Raw genomic sequence first — 21,030 nt, 5'->3', positions numbered from 1 at the left:
CCAAAATGGTCACATACTCCTTGGCAGTAAGTTGACCCTGCAGAGTAAATATGGGGCCTATTAAATACCACACTGCAGCTGCCCAGCCCATCAATGAACACCCGCAATGTTTCACTCCCGGGATGTAAACTCAGCCAGGAGTTGGAAACAATGTGAAACAAGACTGATCCAAAGAAAATGGATGTCTTCCATTGTTTCATAGTCCAGTTTTTATGACTTTGACTTTGAATTTCCAGCTTGCTATGTAATTCCTTCTTATGGAGCTTCCTTGATGTTGCTGACAGAGTTCACATGTGCAATATTCAGTTCTGCAGTGACTTTTTGAGCTGCCGTCCTCTTTATTTTTCATGACAATCCTCTTCAATAACCATCAGTCATGATCACGCTACACAAACTTTTTATTTGTGCTTTGACTTAGCTGATGATGTTTTTATGCTTTTCTTGTGCGTTGTATAAATCTTTGATACAATGCCTATTGAAACATCAAACACTTTGGCTACCTTGGTTACTGCAACCACCATACAAGCACCAACAATTTGTCCACTTCAGATTCATGTAGCTTTGACGTAATTCATTCACAGCTACAGAGAACACTTCCTGACCATGACTGATGCTTGCCATGTGCCATCTGTGATCAAATACAACAGCACAACCTACAGACTTGGCTAACATTTGCACTTACGTTCAAGCATGCAATTTCTATTGTTTCCATATTTCTGTCCAACTCGTACCACTTCACAAAGGCCAAAAGAGTATTCTGCTGAATGCTCGTGGGAGTTTAACCACTTGATGCAGTTGGAAACCCAATATTTTATTACTTCATACTATCCCCAACAATACATGCAAAAATAAGGTGATCTATTTATAATAATCATTTGCACATATAAATCACTGAATTTAGCTTAAAAATAAAGCCATCATAATTTTGAGGATTGCTGTGAACATCACAGTGTTTTATTACCAGCATTGCTATTGGAGATGGAATGGCCTTACCTTCGAAGGACCTGATAGCTGGGTCTAAAAACAAGTTGTCAGTGGTCATTGTACTGTGAACTTCAATCCTGATTTGCATGTCAGTATAGGACATTATCCATAACTGGACTCTATGAGTCCTCAATCATTACCATCTACCAGAAAATAATTATTAAAATGTGTCAATGAAATACACAAACTGTTGATGTTCTACAGCATTGTATTGTACAACATCCACAGTTTTTATAACTCCAGTGTGCTGGGTAATATGGGTCAGCAACTCATTTTAGATTGTGATGCAAAAGAGATAGCCAGAGCTGCAACTAAAATGGAAGTTTATTTAGTCGGTGACCAGTTTCAGGCTATGCCCATTCTCAAGCCAACCAGTGTTTACCAAGTAAAACCTCCATCCAAAATAGTGGTGAATAAAGTGGGTACATATATGTACGGTGCCAACTAATATTTGTTAATGGAACTGACTAAATAAACATCCATGTAAGTTGCAGCTCTAACTGGCTGTTTTGCACCACAGACCACAGTTTAGGTTTCCCTCTGATGAATATTAAATTATCCTGTCTAGCAGCAGCAGAAGAATCAATAACATAAATTATTAAGATCTCCATAAACAATTTTTCTTCACAGAAGTTTCCGTATCCTTATTATAACTCCTTTAACTGATTCTATCTGCTGTTGAAAACAACATTTTCCAACAAATAGGGCCTGTGACTGAACTATAATTTTTTGTATATACCCACTCTTACTGTTATTTTGTTGGTTTCACAATAATATTATACTAGCTTGTAATCTAAAACATGTAACTTTCAATATCTGTAATTCCTAAGAGATGTTCTGTTAACTACACTGAGTATGCTAGAAGTTCATTCACTCTTTTGTTCTCTCAGTTGGATATAAGAAGTTCATACTTCTCCAAGTAAAGCTTGTTGTTTTGATAGAGAATATTAAATGAGTGTTCTTTCACACCCATGCTAATATCTATTTCAACCACAAGTCTATTAACTAAACTGCACTGCCTGTCAAAAGAATTTCCCCAGGAACATGCTTATCACAAATCATTTTGACTGGAAAATTCACACGAATGCTTCTCATAATGTGTATTCAATAAATACTTCATACCTACATGTATAATCATCATGACATAAATACAATGTGTTAGTTAACTTTCTAAAACATTTATTGGCAAAATCAGTAATAACACACAAAGCAGCAGTGGTTAAATTCAAGCATTTAAAATGATTAACCATTTTTCCAATTCAGCTTCTGGTCAATGTTGATCTACAAAAAGATTATCTACTGTTTTTATCATGAATTTTGCATCATTTTAATTCAGTAAATGGTGTATTTTATAGAGATGTCATGCTGAAATACAAGTTATTGCTGACTTGGAATCTTAGTTTGGCAGATATGCTCAACCATTCTTGAGTAATTTATTACTTTTAAAACTTTAGAGAGAGCTGATAATATAGAAACTGATAATTATTAATTTCTCTTTTCATACCTTTCATGCAAAGAGTTCTAACAACATCACATTTTAGACTGTTTAGGAAAAAAAAGTAACAAAAGATCTTGGTACTGACCTTTGTTGTATTTGTACTACGATCAATCACTGTAGAGTAATCTACTTTCTTATGGAACTGAACATCATAACGAACTATCTGTCCATTGCGGTGTTCCCGAAGCGGAGGTCCCCAAGTGACACAGAGAACATCTGGTGTTTGGAAATGATGCGAGATGTTACTCGGGGGCCCACTTGGAGGGCCCTCTGGTGTCAGCATGTATTTTATGGTTTCTTGACCAAAACCAATTTTGTTCTGACCAGCTACTCGGAACTCGTACTCCACACCTTTTTCTGTTAGAGGTAAATAAATATTTTATACAACATTATGATGATTTTGTTGCCCCTTGTACACACTACATGAAATAAATGTTTGCAGCTATATGTATTGTGTTGCAAAGTGATTCTGGATTATGTAAAATAACATAGAAAAATGATGTCAATTTGTCATATGTCATAAAAGCACAGACATAATTCTCAACTAATAGGTGGAAAACTTGACAGGAACAGAAAACACTTGAGAACAGGTACTGGTTCACAATATTTTTTTATATACACTTAACCACAAGAGTGGAAGGAACACTAACGGGGGCGATTGTTACATTGTTACTAAACCATTGTAAATTTTTCTACTTAATATGTTACTCAAAGGACGTCATAATTTATAGTTTATGCATTCGTTAATTAAAATTATAAGGTCTCCAGCCATATGTCACATACAGACTAATTAAAAAATGTCCTGTTTTATACCCTATACTGATGATACAAGATTGGCAGGAACTGCTAATGGGTACCAACTGCAATCATAAATTTTATGAGGTTTTAGTAATCTGTGGTTAATTTTCTGTTGACAATTAAGTCATTAGAGTCAAATCACATACCAAAAACCAACAAGGAAGGCCAGAAACTTAGTTGTTTCCTTTTCAAAGGAACTGTCCCAATATTTGCCTTAACTGATTTGGGGAACCAATTAAATAGAAATTGGACAGATGACGTTGACCTCCTTTTGTCTACAGGCCAGCTTCACACATCAGTCCACATCAAACTGACCAGCAAGCAACAGTACCTCCATTATGACAGTTGCCACCCATTCCCTATCAAACGGTCCCTTCCCTACAGCTTAGGTCTTCATGGCAAACGAATCTGCTCCAGTCCTGAATCCCCATTACACCAATAATCTGAAAACAGCTTTTGCATCCCGCAACTATCCTCCTGACCTGGCACAGAAACAAATAACCAGAGTCACTTCCTCATCCCCTCAAACCCAGAACATCCCACAGAAGTGTCTTTCCACCGTCCAACTAACCTTCGTAACATCTTGGTTCATCCCTATGAAATCCCCAAACCACCTTCCCTACCCTCTGGCTCCTACCCTTGTAACCACCCCCGGTGTAAAACCTGGCCCATACACCCTCCCACCACCACCTACTCCAGTCCTGTAACCCGGAAGTTGTACACGATCAAAGGCAGAGCCATGTGTGAAAGCACCCACGTAATTTACCAACTGACATGCATACACTGTGAAGCTTTTTATGTGGGAATGACCAGCAAGAAACTGTCCATTCGCATGAACGGACACAGGCAGACAGTGTTTGTTGGTAATGAGGATCACCCTGTGGCTAAACATTCCTTGGTGCACGGCCAGCACATCTTGGCTCAGTGTTACACCGTCCGGGGTATCTGGACACTTCCCACTGACACCAACCTATCAGAGCTCTGGAGATGGGAACTTGCCCTTCAATATAATCTCTCTTCCCGTTACCCACCAGGCCTCAACCTCCGCTAATTTCAAGTCACCGCCCGTCGTATGTCACCTGTCATTCAATTACATCTTTGCCTCTGTACTTCCGCCTCGACTGACATCTCTGCCCAACCTCTTTGCATTTACATATGTCTGCCTGTGTCTGTGTATGTGTGGATGGATATATGTGTGTATGCAAGTGTATACCTGTCCTTTCTTCCCCCTAAGGTAAGTCTTTCTGCTCCTGGGATTGGAATGACTCCTTACCCTCTCCCTTAAAACCCACATCCTTTCGTCTTTCCCTCTCCTTCCCTCTTTCCTGATGAAGCAACCCTGGGTTGCAAAAGCTTGAAATTTGTGTGATTTTTGTTGTCTCTATCAACAGATCAATGCTTTTGTTTGGTAAGTTACAGCATCTTTGATATACTGCCTGATAAAAAAAGTTAAGTGCCTAGAAGTGGAGAATGAAAAAAAAAAAAAAAAATGAAACTCCATAGGCTGAAAGGGCATGTGATGTTATTTCAGTGATTACAAAATATAGTCAAATTCACAAAGAACATGACAGTATAAGCCCACTTATCAGTATGAAGTTGAGCCCCCTCTGGCCTGGATGCATGCACTGATTTGTTGAGAAGGGTGTCATAAAGCCACAGTATCCCCTCCTGAGGCATGCTGGCCCACAACTGATGCGACTGGTCCTTAATATCCTGGATGAGTTGACATTAAAGTTAATCCCACACATGTTCTGCCAAGGACAGATCTGGGGATCTTAGTGCCACAGAAGTACCTCAACATCATGCAGACATTTCGTAAAGACACATGCTATATGTGGACAAGCCCGTCCTGTTGAAAAATAGAGCAATGATACTGACACATGAGAGGTCACACATTAGGGAGCAGAACGTCCATGATGTGTCAATGTGCTGTTGAGTTTCCTTCAGTCACTACCAGCCATGAAGTGACATTATTTCCCATCGCACCATATGCCGTGGCACTATGAGTAATGCCTCTGTGGCTCTCCAAGACATTTGAAGAATGGACCTCCCCCCCCCCCCCCCCCAAGTCGCCACTGTACTTGGTGTAGATGAGCAGCTGGGGTAGTAAGACCTGAGATTAACCGCTGAACACTATGTGATGCCATTCATCAGAAGTCCAGTCTTCCCAGTCATGACACCACTCCAAATGCAGACATTTGTGTTGTGGTGTTAACTGCAACCTACACAGGGGATGGTATTTCCCTAGTCTCTGACCAAAGGTGCAGAATTACACAGAATATTGCAGGGAGTCTGTTACTTGTTCTCAGATGGCAAGACAGATGTAGAGGCGTTAGAATGTGCTTGGTGCACAATATGGTGATCATCCCTTGAAGTGGTCAGTCCTGCACAACCAGAACTTGCCAATGAGTGTGAGTGCCCTCATGTTCTCATACAGATCAACACCAGGCCACTGTCACATCCAAATGCCCCTCAATTCTCGATATTGCACGAATAAACCAGCTGCCTAAATGGAGACTCACAACGAGACCCCTTTCAAACTCTGTCAGATGCTGATAACACTATCTCACACAAGTACACAGTATCTCCATGTCCTTCACAGTAATCACTCAACATATGATTCTGTGCACACCATTATGTACCCTACTAGGTCTTGTAAGTACACTTAACATGAACAACACTAATGCACTTTGGTGGCCATCCTACTTGTCGGAGATAATTTCAATTTATAGACCTGTCAAAGGTGTGTACAAAGTTCTGTTGATGTCAAACCATATCTTCTGGGTGTTCCACATGTCATGTCATGCAATGTAGTTTTCCTAAGCACCATCTGATATGCTAGATGTTAAAATGTAGCTCTGTACAGAAAAATTGTGGTATGTCATATGAAATAGGCGCACACATGTTCAAGAGCTAATGAGTGTTGTTAGAAAGAGTATATCATTCTACTAAAAAACAAATTACCCGTTTCAGTATTTTGCTTGATACAAGTTATGGGTATTAACCATGCAACAAAATTACTTGCCCTTAGGCATACTAACATCTGGCAGCATACAATAATTTGCTGAAAATCTTGTTTCAGTATTATGAACTCTTCACAATATAAAAAGGGGTATTACGTCTTATGGCTCACACCATATATTGGCACATCATGGCACTTTTACTTGAATTACATGTTGAATGTAGCTATACTTTGATTGGGTACTCTCAAAGATTCTTACTTTTTATTATATTTGTTCCTTGCTAAGCTGCTGTTATCTGGACAAAGAGAGTGTCATTTCTTAGCCACTTAATAGATGTAAATGTACCAGCCAAATCCTCTTTATCAAACTTTTTTCTTCATATTTATTTCTATAAACATAGCCTGTATTATGGAACATATGTTGTTATGATCTCCAGGAGACGCTTGATCAGGAGAACTAGCTCTTGTTTGCTTTGGTGGCTTTATTACGACACTACATCCATTCTGCTGGGTGTTTAGTTATTTCTGTAAACACGTTATCCCCATAAACAGCTATGGAAACTATACAGTCCACTCAGGCAGGAGCTGTCTGCCTAGGTATGGCTTATTACAATTGAAGTATGACATTCTCCACAAAGGTGCTTGCTAACAATTTAAAAGAAATTAATTAAACTTTTTAAATCCCTCATGATACAAATAGTTAAATCAAGGCCCCCACTGCCTGCGACAATAAACGTTTGATTGTCACAACAACAGTGATTCTATAGAAATCTCAAAGAACACAGCAGTGTTGAATGGGCTGCACTGGCCAAGCTCCAGCTGTGCACCCCACAACTGGCAGACGTGTACACAGTCATTGCTATCTGGGTCCCTAAGGGGAACAGACAGAACAGAGAATAGTTAAGACTTCCATGTTTGCCAAATATGAACTTGCAAAAGAGTTCATGTCATGAACTCACAAAAGAGTTGTGAGCCCTTGAGAGGAATGCTAAACTGGAAAATCCCTTGCAGCTCTCAGTCCTGAGAAGCATGGCATATCATCTGAGCTCAAAAATTAATACTCTTATCAGGTAGGATTGTAAGTGTTTCCCCAGACCAGTCTTACATTAAAATTTTCCAGCACTTTCCACTTGTTACCAATCTCTATGTCCTTTGGGAGATTAGGTTTTTGGCTTGAAACATTTCAGATTCAGCCATCTTTTGTCTATCTCTTGATGACTGTTGCTGTCTTTTGGTCAGTAAATAAATCTGCCTATTGTAATCTTATCTGAAATTCCGTCACTGCTGATGCTCTTTGGATTTTTAAAAAATATGATCCCATGTATCTCTTTCCTGAAAACTGTAACATAACTGAGACAGAATTATGAAAGCCGTGTCTAAACTTACCAAGTTCAGGTATCCGACGATGTTGTACTGTAGTGCCCTTCAACATTTCTTCTCTTAATGGTTGATCCTTGACACCGTAGCGTAACCGATAGCCAAGAAGTTCACCATATGTCAGTGTCGGACGCTGCCATTCAAGTTCAACAGTAACAGATGGTTCTCTCTCAATTGTCCTTTGGGATTACATCAGAATATTAAAATAAGTCACAGTCATAATATTCTGCAGTCTACACTCTATAATTAGTTTAACAGAAAAAAGGAAACTTGATACATTATTGCAATGAAAGGAAAAATAGCTGGATCTTAGTAAAATGTAAAGTTAACAGCCCTTTGAACTAACACACAGGTCTTGCATGTAGGTCTAATACATCATCCTACCATCACCTACTCCAGTCCGGTCACTAACATTACCTAACACATCAAAGGCAGGACTACCTGTGAAACCAGTCATGTGATCTACAAGCTAAGCTGCAACCACTGTGCTGCATTTTATGTAGGAATGACAACCAACAAGCTGTCTGTCCACATGAACGGCCACCGACAAACTGTGGTCAAAAAACAAGTAGACCATCCTGTAGCTGAACAAGCTGCCAAACGTGATACCCTTCATCTAAATGACTGCTTCACAGCCTGTGCCATATGGATCCCACCCACCAACGCCAGCTTTTCTGAATTGTGCAGGTAGGAACTTTCTCTGCAATACATCCTACGTTCCCGTAACCCTCCTGGCCTCAACCTTCGTTAGTCACTGTCCTCACCCATCCAGCCTCCTCCCTGTTCCCATTCCAGCACTACACAGTCGTCATTTCACCACCACATTCAGTCTTTTAATTTCTTTTATTTTTATTTCTCTCCTTTCCGCTACTTACCCCCCCCCCCCCCCCCCACCTACTCTCCTACCCTCCACCTAAACAGCAACACGTCACTGTCCGCCACTCCCACCATGGTCAGTGTGACAGACTGTCAATTCTAAGGTACCGGGTTCGATTCCCGGCTGGGTCGGAGATTTTCTCCGCTCAGGCACTGGGTGTTGTGTTGTCCTAATCATCACCATTTCATCCCCATCGACACGCAGGTCACCGAAGTAGCATCAACTCGAAAGACCTGCACCAGGCGAACGGTATACCCGACGGGAGGCCCTAGCCACACGACATTTCATTTCATTTCATTTTCACCATACTATCCCTCCCCCTCCCTGCCCCAGTCTCCTCCTTACCCCCACCCAGTTGCCACTCCCATCATGCACTGATGCTGCTGCTCGCAGGGTAGTTTCAGCCCTCAGAGACAGCAGATATGTGTGCAAGTCGCGCTTGCGTGAGTGTGTGTGTGCCTAATGCTGACAAAGGCCTTAATGGCCGAAAGCTATGACTGTGTGAATCTTTTTATTGTGCCTATCATGCCTCATCATCTCCGCTATATGGTGAGTAGCAACTTTCCTTCTCTCATATTGTTACATTCCATCCTGGATTTTCCTTTGTGCAACAGTAGCTTATGTTCAGTGGGCCTTAAATGCAGGGAATGTGCGCTAAACTGAAAAATAAAGTAAACATCAAGTGTAACACACTGTATTAACTTTTCATGAAATATTTAAATTTTAGCCTTAAAGTGTTCAAATACGCATTTGAGCTCACAAAAAAGTTTAGAATTAAAATGTTCAATAACAGCATTCACAAAATAAACACTATTTTTCCAAAGTTTGAGATAATGTTATGTAAATTATGTTCTGGGTTTAAAAAAAAAATACAGTGACTAATGGAAGTGTGGTGTGCCTGCTCTACTGTTATGTGTTTGAAGTTCAAAGACATATAATAATCAAAAAGCCTACATTCACATAAAATGTAACAGATGATTTTCTGTCAAAAAACTACATCAACTATAAATAAATAACAATATGAGTCACAAGATGCAATTACAAATTGGTGTTGATTTTTTATTGGTCCAGTTTTATCATACAGTATAAATTGACAAATCGGCATATTAAAAACCACGGATGAACCTCTTACTTCAAGAATTTTTATAAATCTTTTCACCAAAAGAAAGGTGGTTGTTATTGTTGTGGTCTTCAGTCCAGAGACTGGTTTGATGCAGCTCTTCATGCTACTCTATCCTGTGCAACCTTCTTCATCTCTGAGTAACTACTGCAACCTACATCCTTTTAAATCTGTTTAGTGTAACCAGGCCTTGGTCTCTCTCTACAGTTTTTACCCTGCGTGCTTGCCTCCAATACTAAATTGGTCATCCCTTGATGCATCAGAATGTGTCCTACAGTAAATAAAGGAAAGTAAAAGTAAATACACAAAATAAGGAGAAAAAGAGGGTAAAATGTACTGGAACTGCACAGAACGAGAATATTCTTCACGTCTAAAATAGAGAGAGATTAAATGCATGAAATACACTTCTCTTTCATAGGTGACACTTTGGCAACAGTTATAGCCCACATGTAATATATTTTTTGCATACTAACCCAGCTATAATATGTCACGGTGACACTGGTCAAAAATACACCGATTCCTTCCTCCACAGAAATGCTACATGTTACTTACTTCTGAACCTGTTTTATTTCCCTCTCCATATAACAAAAAAATCTTTATACAGCCCAAATAAATGTTAAAATACACATAAATTTCATGAATCACAGGCAACAGTGAAAACTACATTACCGTTTGCACCTTTTTCAACAAAGAGAAGGTTCATTTTGCAACAGCAATACCACCAATCTCCAGCTCTACTCCTACTTATGGCACTAAGCTCTTCTGTTGCCCCCTATTGGCTAACTGCGGTCACACAGACAGGTCCATAATGGTCAACACCCCCCCCCCTCCCCCCAGCTGACACTATGTGAAACACTAACAATTAGGCTAAGCACTCAGAGTCAGTTCAGAGTCAGTACTCTCCTATGCAAGCACCACCTGTCAATCCATTGTTCGGATTTTGTTACTTGTGTATTACAGTTTCTGAAATTAGCATGAGGAAAATATCTCATTACCTAGCAACAGCCCAAACCCTAGACTCAATAATAGGTGTATTAGCTTCACAGCTGCATATCACTGTGACTGCTTATGATCTTTTACCATTCCCAGCCCAGTAGCCTCAACTGGCTGTAAACAACACCCACAACAGACTGTGCACAACTATTAAACTTTCTCAACATTATAACCTCATAAAATATGGCAGTGCCTGAATAGATACACCCCTAGAAGACTGAAATTATCTGAAAAGATCCAGGAAGAGATTCAAAAGTAACAACCATGGAAAAAATTACAGATACTTACAACGCATGCAGTCAACAAATACGCCTTTCTGCACAGTGCTAAGTAACAACAATTAATATAAGTGCTATTCAAGTTTTCCTTTAGTTATGATTTGTTTTCACATGCACTATTTAACAGGATACTTAAAAAGAAAGAAGAAAATGAAATAAAGGAAGAATATGCTAATGTGAAGTCATTTTTATGCCACTGTGCTTTTGTATTTATAAAGATGTAATCAAATGTCAAAAATAATTTATGCCACAGCCAGTTTTACAATACCGTCAAAGGTATTTGTTTCAGAAAAGCTGTTAGCTTCCTGTTAAAACTGACAGTATTATAAACTATCAGTCACATGGTTCCCAGTTTAGTTACAACCTTCATGGATTAATGTCATAGGAGTCAATGTTCATCTAACAAAGTTAATGTAAAATGTCATGAGTAATTTGTGATTAAGTGTACTATACTATACTACACATTACACATATGTGGAACTTAAAATACATAACAATTAACTTATGGAAGAAGCTGACATGATCAACTTCCCAGGACTAAATGTGAACAAACACTTTAGCTGAAATACACATGTTGACTACCTGTCAAATATGATAAGCGGTTTTGCATTTGCAATGCACATGATAACAAATTCTACTGACATAAAATTAAAAAAAAAAAAAAAACTGCACAGCAAACAGAATCTTGTCACCTATTATATCAGATACAGCATATACTAAATGTTTATGCAATTATAGTCTTCCTACACAGAAGACAAAAATACTTGAGGAGAATCATTACAACCACACATACAGCACAAGAAACAAAATTAATTTTATGCTACTCACATACAAACTGAAATTATATGTGCAGACTTCACAGTATATGAGGACAACATATAATAAGTTAATGGGCAAAAATGTATTTTATATGAAGCCAGAGAATCTAAACATAAGGTTACAGCAAATTCTTTGGGAGAAATGCTGCTATTCAGTAGAAGAATTCATTGAGGATGAAATGATAATTCGAGCAAGGGGTAACTCTGTGTTAGATTTTTATTGTATCTATGTAGAACACCTTTGTACTATTATTTTTATGCTGGAAGATTAGCTTACAGTTCTATGATTAAGTTACTTTATATAACAAATGGTGAAGCTGAAATTCTTTGTATTTCTTTCTTTCCTTGATTCACTGCGCAACAAGTATGATGGAATCTAGTCAGCTGTTTTGTTGCCAGACAAGTGAAATCACAAGAAATACTCTTGTCTTCCAATGCAATAAATAAAGTATACAACATATCATTACAATAAAATGGCTTCAGACTAACAAAATACTTAAATTAATTAAAAGGAAGGTCAGTGTTGGTCATAATATTGATGTTTTATTGATAGCAGAATCGATTTTCGATCACATAGTGATGATCTTCGTTGCTGTACACATTAAATTCAGACACTGGATCAAGTTATACATTAAATTCAGACACTGGATCAAGTTATCTTGATCCAGTGTCTGAGTTTAATGTGTACAGCATCAAAGATTTTCACTATGTGATCGGAAATCGATTCTGCTATCAATTAAACATCAATATTATGACCAACGCTGATCTTCCTTTTAATATAACATATATGGCCGTGGTGCACACAGCACCCCATGGAGTAGCCAATCAATAAAATATTTAAAAGCACAGGAACTCACTTTAGATTAACTGTTGGTCGATTGGGAACACCACCAGGGGTGTGAACATGTACTGGCTGGCTCCGATCACCATCACCCTTTCTTGTAAGTGCTGCAACTTGCACAGAGTATTTGGTGTCAGGCTGAAGACCAGTCACATTGAATTCTTGCACATTTCCATCGAGAACATCAAATCGGATTGGATCATTCAGTAGGCTCTTTCCCTGTTTTGTATTTGATTGCTCATTAAATGACATACACGGCAGTGACAGGAAACAGAAATTTACCCATGCTTAAAAGATCATCTTCCAAATGTGAAAAGACTAACCTCTTCCCTCGTTTCCTGTACATGAATGTGATAGCCTCTAATTATGCCATTACGGTCTTTTTCAGCTGGAGGCCGCCATTTGACATTAATGGCCGTTGAATTTATGGCTGTGGCTCGAACATCTTGAGGGTCTCCTGGCACTGCAAGTTATGAAATAATGTATGTAGCATACGATTCAGACAGTCACATTTTTAAGTAATATCTTCTAACCATACACACTCAGTCATCAAGCACTCTCAGATAGAAGAACAAGAATTATGAAATTGTATGTAACAGTATATCAAGAAAATTATGATTTTTAAGTTTGCATATAAAACTGGTATTAATACTTTTGAAAGCTCACAATGAAAGCATAAATAGTAGCTTGAACTTGATGCTGTATATTTGCTATTGAAAATCACTCTTATATAGGAAAAGACTGTAAATAAATTCTGAAGTTTATAACTTTATTTCAATTAAAACAGACAAATAATTCTTGAAATTAACTACATCTAATAGCAGATACATTACCTTTTTATGATCCTTGTTATGAGGAAAAAAACTGTGTATGACTCACCGTGCATTTAAAGACTCTGGGTGGAATGATTATGACTATTTCTAGTTTTTTTCTGATTTATGTGGGGCTCATATTTGTCATACAGGTTTGTGTTTCTTATATTAACAGAAGAGAAGTTACTAGTTCTTAAACACTGGAGTGGGATGATGAGCAGTCCTCCGTGACAAAGGAAATGAACATTTGAATACCAACACAGTAAGACACCTCGAGTATGAATGCTAACATTCAGAAGGCATAATCCAAAATGAGATAATTATTGCTCCTGATTAATAAAGATGACTGAAAACGTACCTTTTCATTTTTGTGTTAATGCCCATAATACTGCTGGTTAATGATTGGAAGGTCCCACTGCTACCACTAATCAACTAACTAAAAGTAATAACAGATCAAATACCATTCAGTATATCTATCAACACTACTGTAACAGAAATAAGACTGAGATATTTTTTCTGTACTGTCTAATTATGTAAAAATGTCTACAAAGGCACACATCTGAGGAAATGTTATGGAAAGTACTCACTGCGGTCTGCTGCTGAACCGGATGAACCCAACAGTTGTCAGGAAAAAAGTGGAAAAAATTGTAATGTAAGTGAGAAAAGTATTTTTTCTTCTACATATCAAAAAATTCTTTTTTGTGTGTGAAAACTGTATTTTGCTTAGTCAACACGGCAAAAAATTGTTATAGTCTGTTATTCTGTCCTTTCAAAAATGGCAAATGTGTTACTGTTGCAGTTCCAAAATGGGATATTTTTTTCAAAAATCAAAATGAAAAAACAGTATGTGTTTGCAGAGAGCTGTTCTTGTGTAATGCATGTAATATGTTTTCACCATGCATGATGTAATCAACAGCACATAAGCTACATTTTGAAGAGAGATGCCAAATCAAGCAGTGTAAAGAAATTTATGCAAATGAAATAACCACAACAAAATAGCAAATGAAACCATAAACCAATGCAGTAATACAGGTGTGTAAACAGGAGAGGTAGAAAGCCTTCTACTGTACTACAAGAAAGAGTTAGGGCTTTTCTACACAAGCCTTTTGGTAGAAACTGCTACAATTTATAGTTGTGCTAAAACTGTCAGAAGTGTAAGATTGTTAATATTGTTTTTATTTCTTCAGTTTTCCCCCTTTTTTTAAAAAAAAGCTGGCAATTAATAACCTTCATTTATTGACAGTTTTGAACACAAACTACATGGAAAGAGTAACTGAATACAGAACATGAAGCAAATAAATTCCCCAAATGTTTAGTGAAACTGAAACACTCATAGCACAGAGCTGGCAATTTACAATAGCGCTCACACACTTTACACTCTTACTCTGGCATCAGAGAGGAGTCACACAGTGAGGTTTATTTCTTTATTCATTTTTAAAGAAAATGCTGCCCTCTGACGAAGTTGTTAGGAAAGCTGGTATTTACTGCATCAAATGTGCACCACAACTTATCAAAATCTTCGTATGACAGATAAGGTGACTTATAGCAGATTTCAAATGGAATGATGTAGCCTCTTCAATAAGGAGTGCAAATCATTACTGACTGACAAAAATGTACACAGTTATGTTGGCGACATCTGGTACCTCCAACAAAAGTATGCGTGATTACTCAGTGTTTCCATAATAATAATAATAATAATAATAATAATAATAATAATTTAGGATATGAAAGTTGTATTGTTTTTAAATTACGATGTGAGGTCATCCAAGGCCAACTCATGCATGTCTCAAAAGTTTATGTTATGAAAATTACTTTCCCTATCATTGGCAATTTTTTGGCATTAGTCTTCCATCATATTGTGGCTTAATATGTATGTTAAATGTGCAACTTTACATTTCCCAGAACAGTTCTGTTCCTTCCCATGACAGAAGATTAAATTTATCAGTCAAAATTACACAAGAACACGTTACTGTATTACTTATTCCTCGAATGATACAATCACAATGCCATAACGAGTCTCGATTAGTCAGTGGTCATCTTTGGACTAAAGGCACATGCTGCAAGCATTTACATTCAGTTGTCAACATTAGTAGTGGTCTAAACCAGTTACACTACTACAAAATTATCATGTAATTATGTTGTAAAAAGTATAAAAATAAATGAACATAACTCAATCACTTAAACCCCAAGACAGTATGTCAGTACACGATAACATGTCATTAGTTCACAGGGCCCCCAAAACAAATGAACACATTAACCAGTTTGTTACAGTTTGGCGTCATATTATTTAAAAATAGCTAGTTCACCAAATAATACAGTATACGATGAAGATCAGTAAATGAGATCTACATCTATGTACATACTCTATAACTCATCATATGGTGCATGCCACGGAGTTCCTTGTTCAACTACTAGTAATTCCCTTTCTTGTTCCACTCGCAAATAAAGCAAGGGGAAAGATGTGGTACGCCTTTGTACAAGACCTAATTTTTCTTATTTTATCTTTGCGGTCCTTATGTGAAACGTATGTTGTCAGCAGGAGGATCATTCTGCAGTCACCAGCAAATAATAGTTCTCTGCAATTTCTCAGTAGCGCTTCATGAAAAGAGTATTGTCTTTCCTCAAGGGATTCCCATTTGAGTTCATGGAACATTTCTATAATACTTGCATGTTATTCGAACCTACCAGTTACAAATATAGCAGCACGCCTCTGATTTTCTTTGAAGTCTTCCTTTAATCTGACCTGTTGGGAATCCTAAACAGATGCTCAGTACTCAAGAATAGGCCACACTAGTGTTCTACACAGGTCTCCTTTAGAGATGTTCCTAGAACTCCTCAATAAACTAAAGATGACCATGTGCCTTCCTTACTATCAAACTTACGTGCTTGTTTCATCCCATGTTGCTTTACAATGTTATGGTTGGACATTCAATCAGTGTGATTGTGTCAAGCAGCACATTGATGTTGTATTCAAACACTGTGGGACTCTTTTTACTGCTTATCTTCAATACTTTATATTTGCCAAATTTACAGCACGTTGCCATTTATCACACCAAATAGAAATTCTATTCAAGTCATCCTTCTTCCTCCTACAGTCACTCAATGATGACACTTTCTGGTACACTACAGCATTATTAGCAAACACTTGCAGATTCATGTTTACCCAGTCCATTTGATCATTTATGTCTAGTGAGAATAAGAGGGGTCCTATCACACTTCCCTGGGGAAGTTTCAGTTTATGATTTAACACATTTCCTGGCTAGTTTTACTGGAGATATTGGCATGTATTATTTAACAGTACTTTCCACTGTGAAGATCCACTATTCAAAGAAATAAAAGGTAATATGTAGTTTCTTCATTACCCCAGCAGATTAAAATAAGAGAGAGAGAAGAGAGAGAGATCATGGGTATTACTCAAGTATCTGAATATTTTGAACAGCATATGAAGTATAAGACGCATTCTTGATATGCAAGAATCCTGTGTATTATACTTAATCAGTTCCATAACTTCCAGTATTAAACTGCACAAAGCCAACCGAGGCATATTTTTACTGATTGCAAACTTTTACTTGGTCACTGAGTGGAGGATACTGGGTGCAGAAGCTTGCAATCAGCTCATAGCACATTTGCTGCTGAGACAAGTGCCACCTCCTTTCATCACAGCAGCCACCTTGCAGCTTATAAAAGGCATGGACATGGAATAGGTTAATATGCCACAAAAGTGACATGAAAGTTGATGGCAAGTCGCTACAAGGGGTGGGTACAGCCTCTTCCCTCTCTATCACAATTGATATTAACAATCACTAAGCACAACACAACACACATATCAACATTATATTCACAATGGCTGTTTATTGTTACAAGGCACAATAGTGTTACATGACTAACATTGGCAGCAATTGTATACATTCTGGAGTGGTACAAAGACAGCTGGCTCCCCCCGATAACAGAGGGGCCAAGTAAAAGTACATGATCAGTACCTTACAACAGAATCTTAAATGTATAATATCAAGTTGACATGAATAGCTGCAGTTGTATCAGTATTCAGCATTTGCTATATTGCTATACCTGTGTCCTCAGACAATGAGGTCAATAGTCTGCAGTATACCCTGACAAAAGACTTTGCTTGTAAGAAAGGTGCCTATATGCACTCACATGGGCCTGACCTCTGATGTTATGAAATAAAACCAGCCACCTTGCTACCATGAACTCACTTTATACCATGCAGTGCTTCATATCTACCTCCCTGAAGTAGTGCATACATGACTGTGTTACTTACTGGACCTCCCTTGAACAACTCTTTGGACTGTAAATACACGGATGCTGACCTTTGGAATATTTATACAGACAAAAGCAATGGTAAATACTAATTATCATTATGGTTGTTCATTCTTCGTATTCTGTAGGGACTATAGCCAAAATAGTTATCAGAGAATATAATCAATCATTTTTGCTAGTCTAATAATCTTCCTCTTCCTCTGCATGGCTACTGAGCAAACAACTGCACAGTATTTTGACATTTAATACTGAATTTCTCAAAGTGATTTTAGCAAGCATTTCTTTTTTTATATTAACAATACTTCATCATTTTTCTATGAAAGTCTGTCACTCATCTTACCAATACCTGATTTTTTTCAACCATCTCATTCAGGAAGTTATTCCTTCATATCTGCTATGACTATTTAGCAACTATGCACCTCCAGTCAAAAGGTATGACATTTTTTTCCAATTTAATTAAAATTTTTGTCTTTGATCTTAATTGAGAGAAGTGACTGCACAGGAGAGGGCACAATACTGACTACACTGCCTCATGGAATCTTTCATAACAGTCTTATGTTACAAGTGATGTTAGTGGCTACACCATTATACATTCACATTACAATAATGGTCCTATTATATTTTTGTGAGGCTTGCAAATGAGCAACTTGTAAGAGCACATATGCAGTCGACTAATTTATCTGTAAGTTTTTGTCCTACCATTTTTTATGGGTACTATGACCAGCAGTCACAGACAAGTTATACACCCCAATGACAACTAATACCCTGTTTTCAAGCATTTTGTAGAACACATAAAGTTCTTAGGTACTTGTTTCACCACTTCAGCCATACAAATACGCTAACCCAGCCACAATTCTTAATTTGGAAATTGGCCCCTATTTTTATCTGTTTCAAGCCCTATCTTTCCATCCCTGTACTTATGTTTGTCCCATTGTATTTTTTCCTCTTTTCCATTTTCCTCTTTCTTGTGCCTATAATAAAATAACAATTCCTATTATTATTATTATTATTATTATTATTATTATTATTATTATTATACCAAATTTTTCCCTGTATCCTTACACATCCAGTTTTCTTTTCTTTTATTTACATTTCTGAATCTTAGTTAGTTCTTAACTTCCACATTTTTTTCCTTCAATTCAAGTTCTGCTCTATACTTTACTACATTCCTATTTATTGTCTTGAAGTTCAGCTGTCATCTTTGAGTAATCAATCACTTGCAGCACATTTCTAGGGTACTTAGCAAGTGTGTGTGTGTGTGTGTGTGTGTGTGTGTGTGTGTGTGTGTGTGTGTGTGTGTGTGTGTGCACACATTCGCGTGTGTGCACATGTGTACATGTTTGCATGCTTTTATGTGCACATATGCGTTTGTGTGTAGATCTACTACTGTTGTCCTAAGTTTAATTTTTCTCAATCTGACTCCTCACTTCACCTTTTTTCTATTTCATCTCCCTTCCATTATGACAGGGTAAATAAATCCACACATTTAAAAAGCTCCATTTTTCTATGTTTTATTAAGTGTCTCTTACTGATCACTGACTTGCTTACTGTCAATATTTTTTTCTACTACTTAAATAGTCCAAGATCTGGAGTGACTTTATATATTTTTTTGTTTTCAGTGTTTTATTTTGTCCTTACATGCTGTGCTACTGGACATATGATGCAGTATGTATTTTTTTTTAATGACTGGTTGTAGTTCAATATGAACCATCCTCAGATCTGGTTGTACCAGTTACACAAATAATCCATCCAGCTAATAGCTGAGGATTGTTCATATTGAACTGTAACCAGTCATTTAAAAAAAATAATGCAATTAGTGTTGATAATAAATCTGTATGAAACTGGTATCCTTCCATGCCCTTACTCAACTTGTGGAAACAAGAAGAAATCATACATGGTTAGATCAGGTGAATAAGAGGCATGGGGAACAGGGGTCATGCCATTTTTGCCCAGAAACTGGTGCAATGATACAGCTGTGTTGGTGGGAAACCAGACCCCTACTCCAACAGGTTGAGTATTTTTAAGGCACACAGTTCATGCAACCTTCTCAGATCCTCCATATAGAAAATGCAGAGCAGTTCTAGATGCTCTCAACTTCAATGAGCAGACAAGCCTTTCACAAGTGTGAAGCTGTTGCTTTCACTATTGACTACAGCTTCATTGAACTCTGCTGCTAATGGGCAGAAAATTTCCAGTTGGACTTAGTTAGTACACAGGGAACTTCCTAGCTGAATTTAGTCTCAGTAATAAACTTCAAGTTGACCTGGTCAATTGGTGGTTAATTAACTATTCATTCAGACAAGACAGGACAAGTCAACTTTTTGGTTTCCTATTTTGAACTCTGACTGAAAATAGTAATCCCTTATGTGAATCACTTCTATTTGTATGGATTTGCATCCAAACTAACTGCTGTATTTCAGATCTGGGCTGATTTAGACCTTTAAAACCATCCAGTGCTCCTTTTTCTGATCAGTCAGAACACAGGGCACAAATATGGTAGCAACCCTACTCACTCCCATACTTTTTGTTAAAATTCACTGTTTCAACCTAAGAAAATCCATTTACTGTCATGGTCCATTGTGAGTCTTCAAAAACCAGTTCATAGATTTTTTCAACATTTTCATCTATATGGTCTATTGACAGATGTCCAAATTGAGGTTCATCAGCAATCACCATGTTACTATTTTTTTAACAAGGAAAATATACTTACAGTTGAGTTCTTCCCATAGTGTCATCTTTTACCAAACATAAAACAAAATTTCACAACTACACACTGTTTTTGATACCCACAATTGTGAAAAACAAGCAAAGAAAGAAAAAGAAAATAAAGAAAGAAGGAAGAAAGAAAAAAGGAAAAATCGGAACAGATGAAAAACTCACTATAGGCAAACAAAACCTACCAAGAAAAAAAGAGTACTATGGAAGCTCTTCCCTGGTCAACACTATGTGAGCACTATTGGATATCCTCTTATATCAGCTCCAGAGCAATTCCTACACAACATTTTGTGTGGGGACGACCATCAACCAGCTATCCAATGTAATAAATAGCCACTGCCAATCTGTGACCTATTAAAAGAGTTGACAGCCCAATGCTGCTGAGCACAACATAACTGACTTCAACTCATGCCTGTGAGTTCTCTCTCACAATATCAGTTTCTCCAAATTGCATAAACTGGAACTATCCCTACAAAACATCCTATGATTTTGCAGTTTCTCATGCCTTAATCTCCATTATCCCCTGTCCCACTCCAGTTTCTACTCCTGTCGCCATGCATTCTCTTCCAAACAGCTTCCCATCTTTTTTTCTTACTTCATTCATCTACATTCCATCTGTTCTTCAGTCTCCAATGCAGTCCTCCTCTCCTCCTCCATCTTGTCTTGGCCCACACAGCCT

The 21,030-nt window shown here is 37.6% G+C and overlaps 1 protein-coding gene across 3 annotated transcripts in view; it reads right to left on the bottom strand.

Moving 5' to 3' along the window:
• Nucleotides 1-21,030, bottom strand: part of LOC126355778 (tyrosine-protein phosphatase Lar) — a 1,814,905-nt gene that overhangs the window by 49,087 nt on the left and 1,744,788 nt on the right. For all 3 annotated transcript variants that reach the window (XM_050006182.1, XM_050006183.1, XM_050006184.1), the window contains 4 exons: nt 12,870-13,009; nt 12,563-12,765; nt 7,629-7,798; nt 2,568-2,839 (listed from right to left, as the gene is read on the bottom strand). In XM_050006182.1, coding sequence (XP_049862139.1) covers nt 2,568-2,839; nt 7,629-7,798; nt 12,563-12,765; nt 12,870-13,009 — 785 coding nt within the window. The remainder of the gene's footprint in view (nt 1-2,567; nt 2,840-7,628; nt 7,799-12,562; nt 12,766-12,869; nt 13,010-21,030) is intronic.

The sequence above is a fragment of the Schistocerca gregaria genome, chromosome 3 (assembly GCF_023897955.1).
Source record: "Schistocerca gregaria isolate iqSchGreg1 chromosome 3, iqSchGreg1.2, whole genome shotgun sequence".
NCBI lineage: Eukaryota > Metazoa > Arthropoda > Insecta > Orthoptera > Acrididae > Schistocerca > Schistocerca gregaria.
This window is presented reverse-complemented; position numbering and strand designations above follow the sequence as displayed.